Source organism: Botrytis porri (assembly GCF_014898465.1).
Source record: "Botrytis porri strain MUCL 3234 chromosome Unknown BPOR_002, whole genome shotgun sequence".
Lineage (NCBI taxonomy): Eukaryota > Fungi > Ascomycota > Leotiomycetes > Helotiales > Sclerotiniaceae > Botrytis > Botrytis porri.
The window spans coordinates 3314971-3331477 of NW_024066076.1; the positions used below are offsets into that span (position 1 = coordinate 3314971).

The window sequence follows — 16507 nt, forward strand, 5'->3', positions numbered from 1 at the left end:
CGCTCTCGGAGCTTATTAGATTCTTGCGTGATACTGGTAGAGCATCGAGGGTGGAGCTTGCTTGCAATCAAGTACGAAAACTAACTGATTCGTTTGCTGAAACGTTTTATCGTTTTCTCGATAGGAAAGAGTACAATTTCTGAGTGCTTTTCCCGCGAACAAGATCAGATTGTATCACCAATATAAGCCTCTAAAGTAGTTGATGCCATTCCACAAGATATATAAAACAATGGGAGGAAGCATGAAGAAGGGAAATATGCTATAAGCCCTCACACCTTGACAAATAACTGGATGTAATCTACAATCGGATCTGGCTGAGGAATGTTCTAGAGTGTATGGTGAAGAGAAAATCGTAGGAGAGCTTCATAGATGAGGTGTTGATACACGAACTTCTCCCTTCTCCTGAACTTTGAACCCAGCTAGCCCAGATCTATTTATTGCTATGGAGGCTCAAGGAAGGTTAGCTTATATTATATAATGCGCACACGTGACACGACCGGTACCCCGCCAAAATTATCCCCCGCCGAAGATGAGTCAAAGTATCCCCTTCTTGAGTTTTGCGTCTATTTACTTTCAACAAATTACTTTCAATAACATCACAACATGGCTTCCGACATGAGTCCAGAGGAATCAATCGCCCTGATCAAGGCAAACCTTGCCGAGGTTCTCGACGGGGATATTATCGACAATGTCATCCTCAAGGAGAAGCGTCCTCTCAAAGTTTACTGGGGAACTGCAACGACTGGCAGGCCTCATTGTGGATACTTCGTACCAATGATTAAGATAGCAGAGTTACTGAGGGCGGGCTGTAATGTTAAAGTTCTTCTCGCAGATATTCACGGTTACCTGGACAATATGAAAGCACCTCTCGAACTCGTCGAATACCGCGCCAAATACTACGAACGAGTAATCAAATCAGCTTTGAGGGCGGTTGGTGTTGATTTGAGTCGTTTGGAATTTGTGCTAGGCAGCTCTTACCAACTTGACAAGGAATATACAATGGATAGATTTAAGTTGGAAGGTATCACCAGAATTAACGTCGCTCAAAAGGCTGGTGCCGAAGTCGTCAAGCAAACGGATGATCCAACACTTGGTGGTTTAATTTACCCTCTCATGCAGGCTCTGGACGAACAATATCTCGATGTTGACGCACAATTCGGTGGTGTGGACCAAAGGAAAATCTTCACTTTCGCAAAGGAAAATCTGCCAAAGATTAATTACAAAGTCAGAGCACACTTAATGAACACAATGGTTCCTGGTCTAGGAGAAGCTGCCAAGATGAGCTCTAGTGATGCGGACTCGAAGATCGACCTGATCGATGGGCCAGAGGCTGTCGAGAAGAAATTGAAGAAAGCCAAGTGTACGCCAAAGGAAGTTGAAGGTAATGGTGTCATCGCTTTCGTCGAGCATGTTATTTTCCGCGCTCTCGCTCTGAAGAACGGAGGTACTTCAAGATTTGTTGTTGAGAGAAGAGATCAAGAGCCGTTGATCTACGAGTCTGTGGAGAAGTTGAAGGAAGATTACATAGCAGATATTGTGAGTAGACTTGTGGACAGAGTTCTTGTTGACCAGTCACTGATATCAACCCCAGCTCACCCCTCAACTTATCAAACAAAGTCTCACCGCCCACCTTAACGATATCTTAAAACCAATTAGAGAGGAATTCGAAGCATCTTCAGAATGGCAAGCAATCGAAGTACAAGCTTACCCTCCAGAACAAGGTTTGTTGCAGTCTCTTTCTCGTATAAACACTTGAGCTAACTCTGTACCAGGTCCAGTCAAGGTCAAGAAGGCAAAGAAGGAAATTGATCCAGCAAGAAAAGCCGCGGCATTAGCAGCAAGGAAAAATGTCGTTGCTCAGCCGGATGGACACGTTGAAGGAACAGATGCCCAAAAAGTTACCGTTGGATCAAGCACGGAAGAGACATCAGAGAAAATGAAGATTGCTTCGGAGTCATAAATAGAACTATAATATACCCTCGAGCGTTTGGTTGCTTCTGTAAGCAACTGTTCCTCTCATGAATTCTTCTTTGTCTTCGTTCTAATATTCGAAGCGTACTCTGTCCCCTTCTCCAATTTTTGTATGTACAGTATCCTACCGGCATGGCGTCAAGGACTCAAGAATGTGTTGCAACACGACTTGCGCTCATTACCCGGGGGTTTAGAATATCAATCTAACGAATGGTATCTGCCATTTACAAAGCTCCATGGAATTGTTGCAAATAATCAATTTGAACAGCACGATGAGGTCCACATGGCTCGAAGTTTCCTAAATCTCGAATGCTCATCGGTTTCATAGGTGCAGAAAGTCTTCTCAGCTTATGTCGTCGCACTCATGGGTGTGCATTGATCGGACCCTTTTATCCTCTTGATGGCTCTCGTTTGATTTATGATTCCATATACCTTGGTTAAATTCTTTCTGGATCTGTACTACTATACACATGTGGAATTTTAATCTTTCATGTTGTTTCTCTTCAAGATCTTGTATCTTCCTCAATTCTATCTGGTATCTTCGTCCTTATGAACTCTCCTCAGATTCAACAACCCTTTCGCTTCCATTCTTCACCTGCATCACTGATTCTAGCATAGTCGACTCGAGCCTCCGAGCCTCTCACGATTGACGACTAATACACCTAGGCCGAGGAATCCCACGTGATCGCTTGCCTTTGCTACTGTTGTTCGCCTTCCGGATTGGGCTACTTCTGCCACTTGCTTTTTCCTGAACCTTATGTGTATACAAACTCTAGATGTGGACATTCTCTGCAATTAGTCTGCACTTAAAACGATTTCGACCTCTAAGATAATTAGCCCTTTCATCCTCCGATTTTAAGACAATATGGAAAGAGAAGGCTCCTAGTGGCTCGTCCCCTCATGTAAAAGCAATGGATTGGAAGTATAGAGAGTCCGCAGCTTCAATAATTAACGGCTGATCGTAAATCAACAGTCTGTTTCAACGATGCCTGCCGAACTCTGCGTTCGACCATAGATCCCGCAGCTCTAGCCTCTTCATTGTGGCTTGTCTTGACATCTTTACAGTATGAGTATGGAATCGCTAGTCATCCATGCTGTGAGAACTCCCACCGATATTCCCCACCAAGCGAACTTTCAAATGACACTGATGCTTTTTGCTTCAAATATATGGTGAACCGATCCACGATAGCGCATCGGAATCTTTCAATAATTGGCTCGGTGAGACGAGTATGCAGCGACGTTCCGCAGTACAGAAGGATGGTCATTCAAGACTCTCGTGTGGTTGTTTCAAGAGTATAAGCTACTTTCTGGTAACCTTTATTTAACTGGTTTTTTGGTGGTTTGATCGCGCCAGGTGGTAGATCTTGCACCAAATCAAGATCTATAATCGTGTCTAAACAATGCGATGTCAATAAGATCACCTTTAAGTTGTGCTTGCCACATAGGAGCACCCACTTAAGCACCATCGTGTGAACTTAGCAGCCGTGGGTCTCTTCGAGTCTTGGAGGCATTATGGGTTTTCCAATTTTTTCAAGCAAGAACACTCCAGGGCAGTCTCGAGGTCTACGATGACGTCTAGCGGTCCAATGAATGAAGACACTGAGAACCATTGCCAGGATCAGGGCCCAAGGGATAAATCCTAGCATGATGAGATTGGAATCTATTCCTAATCCAAAACCTATGGTGGTGGCCATCAGAATGGCGGATACAAGAATAAACGACTGGCATCTATCGTGCCCCTGGCGTCGATGCGTGAACGAAGAAATCGAGTAACCTAAAAGGATACACGATGCGAGTAATGATAATGCATACGGATCCAAAACTACACCAAGACTTCCCGAATTGATGGTGTAGCTCATGGGTTTGTTACTTGGGTTTATCTGTGGTTGGATATTAGCTGTGATCTAGGTCCAGTTTTGGGGGCACGAACTCGTCCTTGCTCATGATAAAGAGTATATCTTGTGGTCACTGTTGCAGATATCATTGCAATCAATGGTTCGAGGATCGCGCCCAGTTCGCTGGCTGGATAACGTGCAGAAACGTATTCAAGGAGTGATTGTTTGTCTGTTGGTCTTATTTTCAACGCTCGACATCCTCCAAAACGATATCTAAATAAGCGGTAGAAACCTTCACTTTCGATGTCATTCAAAGCCATGATATCAGTAGCAGTTCTGATTTGAATCCCTCATAGCTTTTTGTTCGAGGACGGCTGCTTTTGAACATCTTTATCTACTAAAGACTGAAAAGCGATACCCAGGTACAAAAGTGACTGTGATCGGATCGTAGCCTTAGCAAATTAGTTGGCGCCCATCGGGCGGAGGATCTTTGCAACCTTCGAATCAAGAGTCTTGTGAAAAATATCCTGGTCATGGTGTATTTGACAAATGCGCTGACCGAAATGCCTGCAATTGGAGAGTGTTGACATTTTTCAACCATACGAGATATCCCGATTCCAAGTCATTGGGCTCCGAGGGGTGCTGTAGGCATTCAACAAGGCCGATGCCCAACCTGCAGTCATCCGAAACCGTTCACCGAATCTTGATCGTCAGCCTATCACTACGAATATGCACGATTGCCTGTAAGCGAGGCTGATTTTGCGAACCGAGACAAACCTTCAATCTCAGTTCCTTCACGCCGGACAGAACCTCTGGTTTATATGCATTCATGCCTGAAGTCAGCCTACCCCCACTCTGAGATGTTATGTCTATGGTTGAGTATTCTGATTTCGCGGGGAAATAAAAGCTTCTCCAGATCCACTCTATCTACTTACTCTTTCTTATTGTCCGATTCTCGATCTCAACTGTGTTTAAAGAATTCAACCTGATTTACATTATTGAATTTTTTCATTTATTATATATTTCGAATAACATCAAATTAATCATGGCTTCCAAATTTAATCTACCTATTGCATCGACGCAAGAGCGTAGACCCGTACGACACGATATCAATGAAGACAAAAAGTCTGAGAAGCTTAGAACGATGTACTTGTACACTATGATGTTTCTCTCGATAGCTTCTCCCATTCTTCATGAATCCTCTCTCTTTGCTTGGCTTGTGTAAGTATATCGAAATTATTATCAATTGACCATATACTAACACGGCTCTAGCAATATTCTTTGCACTGTTGCTCTCATGGTAGCTGTCGTTCGGACACATCCTGAAGAGATTAAAAAGTACTCCGTAGAGGGTCCCCCAATACAAGAATTATTTCCTGACTTTCTCTTGATAGGTTCGGCCCTGTGGTAATACCGACAGCCAGCTTGTTCTTGGTGATGATAGTGTTCACAAGTCGTGTATCGCTTTTGGAAATTATGCCTTGGATACCATTTGCCTTTTCCATATGGCTTTTGATCACCGTTCACTCTTGCCCAGCGTTGGTATCACTTGTTCGAGAAGTTCTTGAAGGATGCGGGCTGAATTTACCAAAACATGGCCATTATATCCATAACTTTACCTGGGATGTCGAGGAAGGCCAGGACCAAGCTCCAAGTTTTTGGTTCGATCAAAAGAAGCCCCTAAAACGTGTATCGCAGTCCACAATGGATCACGAGCTTGCCTTTATGGGTCGTCCTACTTCAATCATAAGCACAACGCCCAGTGATATTGATTTAGATGAAGGCAATGCGACCGCAAGGTTGGTAGGCGCCAGACTTCTGTCCCACTTCCGTGAAGATAGTCGCGAATCCATGGAATTCCTGGATAAATTGAGGCTCCACTCACAGGATAATTTTACAAATTCCCTGGACGCTTCCGATGATTCGTTGATAGGCCACTACTCAACAACCGGGTCGGAATTCAACGACCATACATAATGAACAATCCGTTTATATGCAGCAAGAGGTTAGCAAAACTTACTATGTCAACTTGTCCAGATTCTCTACTGCCGAATTCAGCCCTAAAATCCAAGAGCTGTGGATGTCCTGAGATGTATACCTTTTTTAGTTGGATCCCAAGCGGATAGAAGTCATTCCACAATTATTGGATCCACATTCTCAACATTTCTAGGATACATATGTGCAGTATTGCTTTTTTTTCTTTCGTGTTCTTGCCATGGGACCATGATAGCCTCACCTCTGGAGGTTTCGAATGTCGTTTTCATTTCCGGAATCTTATCCACAAGGACATAATAACTACCCCAATATCGGAAACCAGACCATTTTCTACCTCAGTCGCGCCCGCATCCGCGATCAATGCCAAGAAAGGAGCCACTTGTGACCAGGAATATAATCCGAGGATGTTTCTTGGTCGACAATAAATAAGAACTGCAAGTAATGAGCTTAGATAGTGATGTCACAACCTACTGTGACAATTAGTATGGCAGTCATTTAGTTCATCTATTGATGCTTCTTAAATTATCCCCTTGGAACTCCATCCCAAGGGGTTAGTTGTCTCACGATTCGACCGCCCAAGTCCACCGACAACCGCATCCTCTCACCATGGCCTCAATTTTTGCACGTGATAGTCTAATTCAGATGCTATACATATGTATGCTATAGGAACCAAATTCGCCAACCAAAATATGTGTCCTCACTTTCGAATTTTCTGATGTGATCATTTATATCATGCCACGAACATTCGAAACGCTTCTTTCGGGAAAATATATTTTTCAAAGTGGCACTTTGAAGCAGTGCTCTCTGATGAGACTCTGAATGGTCGTCTTTGTTCGTGGTGACTGATCTGTCATATTTGATCGTAGCTTTCACTCAAGCACTAAGCTTTGGTTGGCGCATGGGAATGTGGTGGAATCTGATAGAAACTTTTGAAGGTTCGTGTGTCAGCATTATCGTTTGATATGCGGAGGGAGGTTGGAATTTTGTCCAGGGGGTTTTAATCGTGTGCATACGGGAGGTTCATTGGATGCATTAATAGGGCATAGAAATTACTGTGCAAACGGAAGAACGGGCAGCGTTCTGGTATTTCTCCCGCTTCTTTTTTAATTCGACGTGGTAAAGCACAGTTTGGGGCGGCAAGCTCGACGTATTATAGCTTCATCGGCTCAATATAGATAGAGATGAACATGGGGAGAGGATGGCGGTGGAGCAGTAGATGATAGTCTTTTCTATTCATGTTGCATCGAACTTGCAGGCGATCTCGGAAGGAATGTTTTTGAGTCTGTGAATATCATCGCACGAGATTCAATTGTGTTTCTCGGGTGACCCATCACACCAGTTTCCCTCTGATATGATAACTGAAACGCAGATTATGTGGATTCAAGTTTGATGGATCGACCGAGGAAGGAGCTGTCTCCTCAAATGTTGTTACTTCTTCTACGGAGACTGTAGGTGCAAAGCGAATATTGACTTTCCCCTACGATTGATACCATAAGAGACACCCAGGAATAGAGACAGCCACTTTCACTTCATCGCAGCGTCATTAGGTAGATTACAAAGACAATGCTAAACTCCAATCACTCAATTTTATATACTACCTACCTAAATCATATCACATTAAGTGACTTGAGTAAAACGATTACCAAGGTCATATAAGCATAGTGGTTAATTGATTGAAGCTTTGAAGATGGTTTAATAAGATGTTAATTCCTAGATAATCAATCGTTCCCTTCCAGAGGGAACCATACTTGTGAAACGCCATTAATAACTCAGGTCTTTCTCTCCCTCCTGAGAAAATCTCGTTGAGAAGATAAACTATCCCCCTTCCATAAAATGCAAAGTGTGCCCGCCCGCCAACTTGTACCTCATTTTGACCCAATAACCTCATCGGACCTTCTCCCTCGGTGAGTTTGACATGGGCGCTCTTTGTACCGCCAAGTCTTATCGTCAAATACTCCAAGTTCAATTTTTGAGATATCGCTTGTGTCAAATCATTAATAATTTCGTTGACACTCCATGTCGACTCGTCGCTGTCCTTTTCCCATGTTGAATATTGCAGAAATATGACCTCAATTACAAGCTCTTTAAGCCCCTTCGCTATGCCTGGGCTTGTTGTTAGGAATTGACCTAAAGCTTTCTCATTTTTGTAGCCATCGCAGTATATTCGAGATCTTTCCCAGAGCACAGAGCTAAGCTCCAACCTGAATTGTCTACTAGCATTGGCTAACATTCGAATCTAATTAAGATCTACCCAGTCGAGAAAATCCGAGTCGGGCATTGAGGCATGATCTACGTTGAAATTTCCCATATAATATCCGTTTCTATTTGGGTGGTCTTCATGAATGTATACAAATTCATTTGCTTCTTTAACAAACACTGAATATTGTTTCGCTTCTTTCTTGGACAAGAATTGGCGCCTGAAAGCATCCATATTCTCCAGCCATTTCTCAAATCCCATTCCGTAAGTTTCTTTGTACTCTGATTTCCATATTGAACCACGTCCGATAGAGATAGAATTGATAAAAGTTTTTGATTCAGGGTCAAGATGGAGAATAACAGAGGCGAGCAATTGAAATGTAATTGTTCGAACTTCGGTTGGCAAGTCCATGAATCTAAACGGACCCGTTCTATGGATCAAATAAGCACTGTACACTTCAATATCAAAAATATCATACCTCTGGTAGCTAACCATCTTGCCACCTCTTCTACCGGGCTTGTGAATTGCCCTTCCAGTTTTGGCGAAGCGTATCTCTCTGATCCTAATCGCGCGATCAGTCATGGAGGTGAAGTAGAAATCTCCATAGTAATTAAAATCAAAGGGAATCCTGCTCTGGTATTGAATAGCTGGTGGACCATCCATGATCACGGGGGTGAGTGCTAAAAAGAAGAAGAACTGAATTAGAGGGTTCTATCAAAGCAAAAGCTGAGTCGGTAACTTACTTTCTTCCTTCCTCTCTGCTGGCTTCATTGCGACTGCAGAACCTCGCTTCCGTTTAATTCTCTTGACCGTGGTTGCGTAGTTCTTATTGCTGGATCACTAGTGGGTGCACGGACTCACAGGATATGCGCTTTTTGAAAATACTCTTAAAATAAACAATTGTTACGGGAGCTGCCCCTAGGGTCACGTAGAAGTGTCTAGAGATCTCTCGAGGTAGTTTAGACTAGACTTCAAGTAAGAATTCAATAAGATTATAACTATTGCAATTCTTGTAATTATAATAATAAAACTAATGATTGTTCTCTTGAACACAAAGCTTTATATTATAATAAAATCCTATTCCTTATATAGATCTTCATTCTTTAATATTGATTTGGAGTTTCTTGGAGTTCTGGCTCCCAAGGACCTCCTTGGAGCCCTGGCTCCTGAGAACTCCATCACGTAACACTGGTCACATGGCATTCTGTTACCCATCGTAACAACAATCCTAAATATAAACAATCAATTCAACTTCAAAATATTATTGAATATATAATCGATTAAATATGAAATTACTTTTATTAATAAAAAATTATATAAAGAATATAATTTATTAATAAAATCGAAATTTTATAATAAATTTAATTGATATTATATAAAAGAAAGTTTGTACTCTATTTCAACCTAATCAGATATACTAAAATTTATAATTTATTAATAACTTTAAGAAAGATTTATTAAAAAGAAAAGCCTTTAGAAAAACTTATGATCTCTTTAAGAATTTAGAGGGACCTATATCAATTAATAAGAACACTTATAAGATACTTATTTCATTTTTTTAAAATAAATTATAAACTAAATCTTATAAAGTAATAATTAATTATTTCAAATTAAAAGTAAAATGATATTCACTATAAATTTTTTTAAAAAGATTTACAAATTAAGATTAATATTATAAAGCTACCTATTTAAAGAAACGTTTTAATAATCAAAACTATAAAAAACATATTATTTTCAATAGAATATATAAGCATAATACTATAAAAAGATTTTGAAAATATATTTTATATATAAACGAAATATATATAAATCCTGTTTTTATAAGAAAGGAAGAAATATTAAGAAAAGCTGGAATTCGATATAAACTAGAAAATATAATAGAATATCTTTTATTAAAAGGTAATAAAATTCATTATAAAGTATAGATTTCTTTTAAAGAAAAATGTTACGATGGGTAACAGAATGCCATGTGACAAGTGTCACGTGGTGGAGTCCCCAGGAGCCAGGGCTCCAAGGAGGTCCTTGGGAGCCAGGACTCCAAGAAACTCCAACCAACATCAGAGTACGAAGATCTATATAAGGGAATGGGATTTCATTACAATGTAGAGCTTCGTGCTCAAGAACAATCATTAGTTTCATTACTATAGTTACGAGAATTGCAACCAGTTACAACCCTATTGAATTCCTACTTGAAGTCTAGTTTAAACCACCTCGAGAGATCTCTAGACACTTCCACGTGACCCTAGAGGCAGCTCCCGTAACAAAAAAGCTAAAAAAACTTGAATTCTACTATAATAAGGAGAAATATATAGATAAATCGATACTTATATTTAAGCCTAGAAGACATTCCAGAACAAAAAGCTCTAAAAATTACAAAGAAAGACTCTGTATATAAAAGAATGAAAAATCATATCCTAAGGATATCAAGCCTTAAAGTAATACTATAATACAAAAATACTATATGGAATAACTACTCCCTATTTATATAAAAGCAATTGAGAAGCTATAGGCAAAAGATTCTACATATAAATAGCTTTTAATAAAGAATAATAATAATTCTTATAAATTCTTTAAATATAATCTTATATAAAAGCTTAGAAATATATATAATATTGAAAATCTACTTCATTTCCTCTAATTTATCCGATCTGAATTTAATAAAAAGCATTTGAAATATATTAAAGCAATAAATTCGAAAAAGATAGTAGAAAATGTTAAAAAAGTTAAAGAAGATTATATAAAACAAATAATATAATTTAACATCGAATGTATTATATCATCAAATGCACTACTTTTACCTCAATTTACACTTTCAATCTTATATTATTCAACAATAATTAAATTAATTAATTAAAATTATTAAGAATTTAATAATCTAGAATCTATTACATTATTTTGATAAATTCTTACATTATAACCTGTCTTTTCATATTTACTACAATATCAATTAAAAGATACTTTTTTATTAAAATTTTCTTCTTTTTAATATTTATCATATTAAATCTAAATATCAATCTTTTATTAAGATAATATATCAAGAGTCTTTTATTTAATAAACACTTTTTTTTTAACATAATTGAGTTTTTTTCGTATATTAATATTTACTTAATATTTCATTTGCTACCCAAAGTATACAAATCTTTATATTTAAAAGTATATTTTTATAAGCTAATCTCTTTATACCCTTAACTAAAGTTAGTATAATCTTGAATATAGATATAGGAAAGCTTACTTGATGATAAGTTATTCGAAATTTAATTAATATTGATTGAGAAAGAGCTTCAATTAAATTATAAGGGGTTTAAAAGATCTATTGATTTAAATCAAAAGAGGGGGAGGATAGGCATACAAATTCGAATATTTAATTTCGAGAATACAGCTTTAGGATTAAATAGAATTAAATCTGTTCCTTGGAATCCTAATTTTATATTTTGAAAGGTGATTGATTCCTTGTATATAGTTTTAAAAGCTATAAAGAATTCAACCTTCGAAATATGATTGATATATACCTTAATAAATCTATCAATTTGATTATTATATAAACGTTTTAAATTACTAAAATAATTAATATCAAATAATTGAATTAAATAACTTGAATATAATGGTAAATATAAATATATAATATCATTCTCTTTATAGTATGCTTGAAAAGCTATTGATTTATAACTTTTATATTTATCCAATACTAATATTCGATATTTACTCTTTTTTCAATTCTTAGTATACTTATTGAAGTGTTTCAATTATTCTAAATCTATCTTATTATTCGTTTATCTATTAGATGTAGGTTTAATAGTTTATTTCACAAAAAGATTTGTTTCGGTATATCAATTGGAGAGATAAACTTGTCCTTGAACTATTAGAAATGGGAGAATAGTTCCACCCTTTTCATTTCTATATATTATTGTTATAGCCTATTTTCGATTGCCTAACTGTACTGCCTTACTTCTGTCATTTCGTTCAATATTAATTACTATCATTATTGTATATATAATCCCTATCATAAAACCTGTTTTATCGAAATTATAGAAATCTTTATCCAAAATGCTATATTTTGCTCATATATTCATAACTAATCGAAATTACTCTTTAAAATTTTTAGAATTCTCACAAAAAGCTTTTTGAAAATCATAAATATAATTAAAATGTGTCTTTAATTCAATTTGATACTTTACAAATTGATACACTCAAAGCTTTTTAATATATTTCGTATTCCTCGATTTAAGAATATTATTCATCATATCTTTTATATTCTTTAATTTAGATAAAAATCCTTTTAAATCCATATCAAATATATATTAAACAATCATCTTTTTTTCTAATTTTATAATCTTATAACTATTCATTCGAATTTCCATACAAAAGAACAAAACTTTCATTTTACAAAGAAATATTATATATATTATATTATATAGCTTAATAGCTTTATAAATACTGAACTTTTTATCTTTTTAAATAGTTTCAATAACTAAAAGTATTTGAACTTTTTTTCTTATTGATTATATAATAAATGATTGATAAATTGTATATTTAAATTGAAGAGTATAAATTGAAATAAAAGTAGTGTATTTAATGATATAATATATTTAGTAACGTAACGTATGGGGAACTCGGACATATGGGGAACTCGGACACTTTTAGCCCATCACCAACTTGAAACCGCAATAACTTTTATTATGCATACCCAATCACCTTCTACATCTGCTCAAATTGAAGAGAAGCTTCAAAAGGCTATAATTTCACTTCAATTGAAAGAATTTAAATCAATTAGAAAGGCTGCAGAGCATTTTGAAGTCCCTAAGTCTACCCTAGCTGATAGGCTGGCTGGGAAGAAAACACGTTCCCAAACCCACGAAATGGCTCAAATTCTTTCAAACGCAGAAGAAAATACTCTTGTACGATGGATTTCACAACTTACCATCACTGGATTCCCTGCTACACCTATGTTGGTGAAGGAAATGGCCGACGAAATTCGTCTTCGACGCGTTCGGGTCGCGTCATCTCGAAATCCTACCTCGACAGAAATTCCACCTATAGGCCACGAATGGATCTATAGATTCCAAAAACGACATCCAGAACTTAAAACATGCTATTCACGTCAATTAGAGTCTAATCGGGCTAAAGAAGCAACTCCGGAGAATATTCAGGCTTGGTTTGACGCGTTTCGCACGCGTCTCATTGAGCGAAAGTATGAATTAGATGATATGTATAATATGGATGAAACCGGATTTGGAGTTGGAAGTACTCAAAGTACGCGCATTATAGTCGATTCTACTCAGAAATCGAATTGGAAAGTTACAGCTGGCAAGCAAGAATGGATAACTGTATTTGAATGTGTCAATGCAGCTGGAAATGCTCTATCACCTATGGTCATTTTCAAGGCTCAGAATACGAATTCTGCATGGATTCCAAAGGACACACCTCAAAGCTGGCAGTTCTCTACTAGTACAAATGGATGGACCTCAAATAGCCATGGATTAGAATGGTTAAAAAGGGTTTTCGAACCAGAATCCAAGAAAGTGTCAGGTGACCGACCTCGACTTTTGATCATGGATGGCCATTCAAGCCATATTACAGGTAGCTTTATTGCTTTCTGTATAGATAATGATATTGATTTACTTATATTACCTCCTCATTGCTCTCACTTGCTTCAGCCACTTGATATTGCGGTGTATGGGCCAATGAAACGATATCATGCTTTAGAGGTCGATCGATATTCTCGAGCTGGTGTAAAGCGAATCCAAAGAGCTGAATGGGTAGAACTCTTTCAAAATATTAGAAAAAAAGCATTGAATTCTTCTAACATTAAAGCTGGCTGGAGAGGAGCTGGTTTAGTACCTTTTGCCCCACGAAAAGTACTCGATTCATTACCATTTAACTCCTCCCAGCAACCTTCTACTCCACAAATGAGAACCCCCAATCAAGACCTAGACTTGTCTATACTCAGGAGTTCTCCTCCAGATGGAACAGAACTAAGGCAAGCAAATCAGATCTTTAATACAGCTCTAGCAAGCAGTGGTTCTCCTGCATCGCCAACTCGTCGATATGCCAAGAGAATGACTAGGCTTGTAGAATCTCAAAATGCTGAGATAGCCCTACTTCGGAAACAGCTCTCTGATGCTCAGGAGGTAATTGAGACTCGAAAGAAAAGAACTAAAGGCAAAAGAGTCAAATTACAAGGTCAATTTGTCTTTAGTACTAAGGAAGTATTGAAAATGGTACGTGAGGCGGAGGAAAAACCGAAGGAGAAAAAGCCACGAGGACGGCCACGCAAACGCCCAATTGAAGAATCAGAAGAAGAGATTGAAGAAGAAGAGCTAGAGAATAGTTCAAGTGATTCGGAATTGGAATTGGAGGATTGTGTGGCTCGTAGAACAAGATCGCGTGTAGAATAATTGAAAAAGTGTCCGAGTTCCCCATACGTTACGTTATTAAATCATATTAGAATAAGATTATATAAAAGGAAGTTCAAAAAAATATATTAAATTATTTAATAAATATAAAACTTTCATTAATACTAATAAAGAATATATACAATCGAAATTATAATAGTTATTAACTATTTAATTATAATATTATCTCATTTTAGGTTTTTTGAAGTTATACAAACTATCCCGTGAGTCCGTGCACCCACTGGTGGGTATAATGAGAAGATATTGAAGAACAAATTAAAGAGGTCTCAATGGTCCACCATATTAGGTCACCCAGTCGCTTAAATGTATGACAGTCATGGCTTGAAGGTGAGTAATACAAAGATCGAGTATATTCTGAAAAACGGAGCAAAACGTTAATCATCACACAAAGTATCATGAGATTTATTATGACCAATCAACATATCATGCTGTACTATTCATTTACTATGATCTTTCGGTCTCTCCTGCGTGCTTTAACGGTTCCAGTGAGACTCTCGTGCCTTGTGGGATTTCCGAGAACAGAGATTTCCACAGTCCCTACTCATCCATAAACGAGGAGATACCAGTCGTCGGAGCTTTATAATTTACGAAGAAGACCAGTTAAGATGCATTGTCACAGTTCTCGAGTGAATCTATGACGTTGTGCGTGGGTGCTATAACCCTAATTCACGTCACGTTATTACTTCGAAGCCACGGGTGATATTTCAAGATTATGTTGTTGTGACTTATATACGGCGTTGTATCACGCAATATCGGTATGATACATATTGGTAATTATAGATTTCGTTATGAATGTTCTGAATGACTGATAAACCTCATACGGTGATGAATTCGTTACATTATGAAATTGCCAAACAAATCTCTATACAACAATAGAGATGTCGGTAGACGAATCTAAATGCTGCTGTACTACATCGTAAGATCAAGAATATTGATCTTTCGTTTAATCGGACTTACTTTCTCGATTCTCCTAGTAAGATCACCCAGAACGTAGAATTTTGCCTCAAATACTCGGCAAGAAATCTTAAAGTTAATTCGTATGTTTTTGCTATTCATAATGTTGATTGAGATTTCACTAAATCAGCAAAGGAAGAGGAAGGATTGGGTCCTCTGAGGCTCATCGAGAAGACTCTTATCACCAAATCCTTTGAAGTTTCCATGGACAAATTATGGTTTGCCGAATTCTTCACTGTTGATTATTTCGACAACATTGATAAATCGGCATCTATTACTGGATATGAGAATGTTGTATTGAGAATAGCGGAACCCCTTCGCCCCCATACACTTTGCATTTGCAAGCCTGACAACGAGATCAAAAAACATTTAACTAGTCGAGCTGGATCAGACAAAGAATGGTAGTGAGATGTAAGGAGATAATACTTCCTTACACAGCTCTGGAGGGAAGAAGAATGGAGTCACTGAGATCAAATATGCGATTTGCAATTTTCGCGGATGCTCAAGACACACAAAATTAAATGTGTCTTTTTGTTGAATCTGAAAGAGGTATTCCGCTTTTGGGTTCTATACTAGTTCAGAGACTACATGGAGCGAAGGTTCATGAGATGTAAGCCAACATGCATTGCTTTCTGGTAACTTCCCGTGATCTTCTTCTTGGGTGGAAACGAAATGATCAGCTCCCAATTTCAAAGCTTGTTCTTTCCTGTTTGGGGAATGGATAGAGTCCAGACTTCGGCTCCCAAGGCTTTGGCCTAGAGAATACCAAAATGTCCAAGTCCACCAATACTAAGAACAGCGACTTTCAATGCTAGCCTAGGTCATGTTCTATGATAAGTTATTACACATAGTTACGTCTTCAAACGCAGTGAAAATTCCATGATGCACCACCCTAACTCCCATAATCTCAAAATACTAGTAAAAATCATAGCTAGAACATGCCTATCACACTCTGCACGTCATTCAACCAAATTCTTAACAAAATCACATCAATTTACAAATTCTGACAGAAAAGTCATGGTTAGCGAGATACTAGATCGCCTGGTACCAGTCTAAAAGCTAACTAAACCTCGATCGTGGCTACGCTAAAGTCGAAGCTACTCGTACCAAAACCACCTTAGGCAATTTCTTTTTTGAGCTGG

The 16507-nt window shown here is 37.8% G+C and overlaps 4 protein-coding genes across 4 annotated transcripts; 2 read left to right on the plus strand and 2 right to left on the minus strand.

Annotated features, from left to right (window-relative positions):
- Nucleotides 1-603: 603 nt before the first annotated feature.
- EAF01_001987 (uncharacterized protein) lies at nucleotides 604-1960 on the plus strand (the record flags this gene model as incomplete). The annotated part of the gene is made up of 3 exons (XM_038910237.1): nucleotides 604-1536; nucleotides 1592-1721; nucleotides 1773-1960. 3 exons carry the CDS (start codon nucleotides 604-606, stop codon nucleotides 1958-1960), a joined length of 1251 nt encoding a protein of 416 aa, XP_038775049.1.
- Nucleotides 1961-3446: 1486 nt separating this feature from the next.
- Nucleotides 3447-4126, minus strand: EAF01_001988 (uncharacterized protein; the record flags this gene model as incomplete). The annotated part of the gene is made up of 2 exons (XM_038910238.1): nucleotides 3447-3851; nucleotides 3902-4126. 2 exons carry the CDS (start codon nucleotides 4124-4126, stop codon nucleotides 3447-3449), a joined length of 630 nt encoding a protein of 209 aa, XP_038775050.1.
- A 236-nt stretch (nucleotides 4127-4362) lies between these two features.
- On the plus strand, nucleotides 4363-7370 carry EAF01_001989 (uncharacterized protein). The gene is made up of 3 exons (XM_038910239.1): nucleotides 4363-5027; nucleotides 5079-5144; nucleotides 5201-7370. Exons 1-3 carry the CDS (start codon nucleotides 4852-4854, stop codon nucleotides 5781-5783), a joined length of 825 nt encoding a protein of 274 aa, XP_038775051.1. The 5' UTR covers nucleotides 4363-4851; the 3' UTR covers nucleotides 5784-7370.
- A 667-nt stretch (nucleotides 7371-8037) lies between these two features.
- Nucleotides 8038-8769, minus strand: EAF01_001990 (uncharacterized protein; the record flags this gene model as incomplete). Its single annotated transcript, XM_038910240.1, has 3 exons — nucleotides 8038-8428; nucleotides 8477-8678; nucleotides 8742-8769. 3 exons carry the CDS (start codon nucleotides 8767-8769, stop codon nucleotides 8038-8040), a joined length of 621 nt encoding a protein of 206 aa, XP_038775052.1.
- Nucleotides 8770-16507: the final 7738 nt, after the last annotated feature.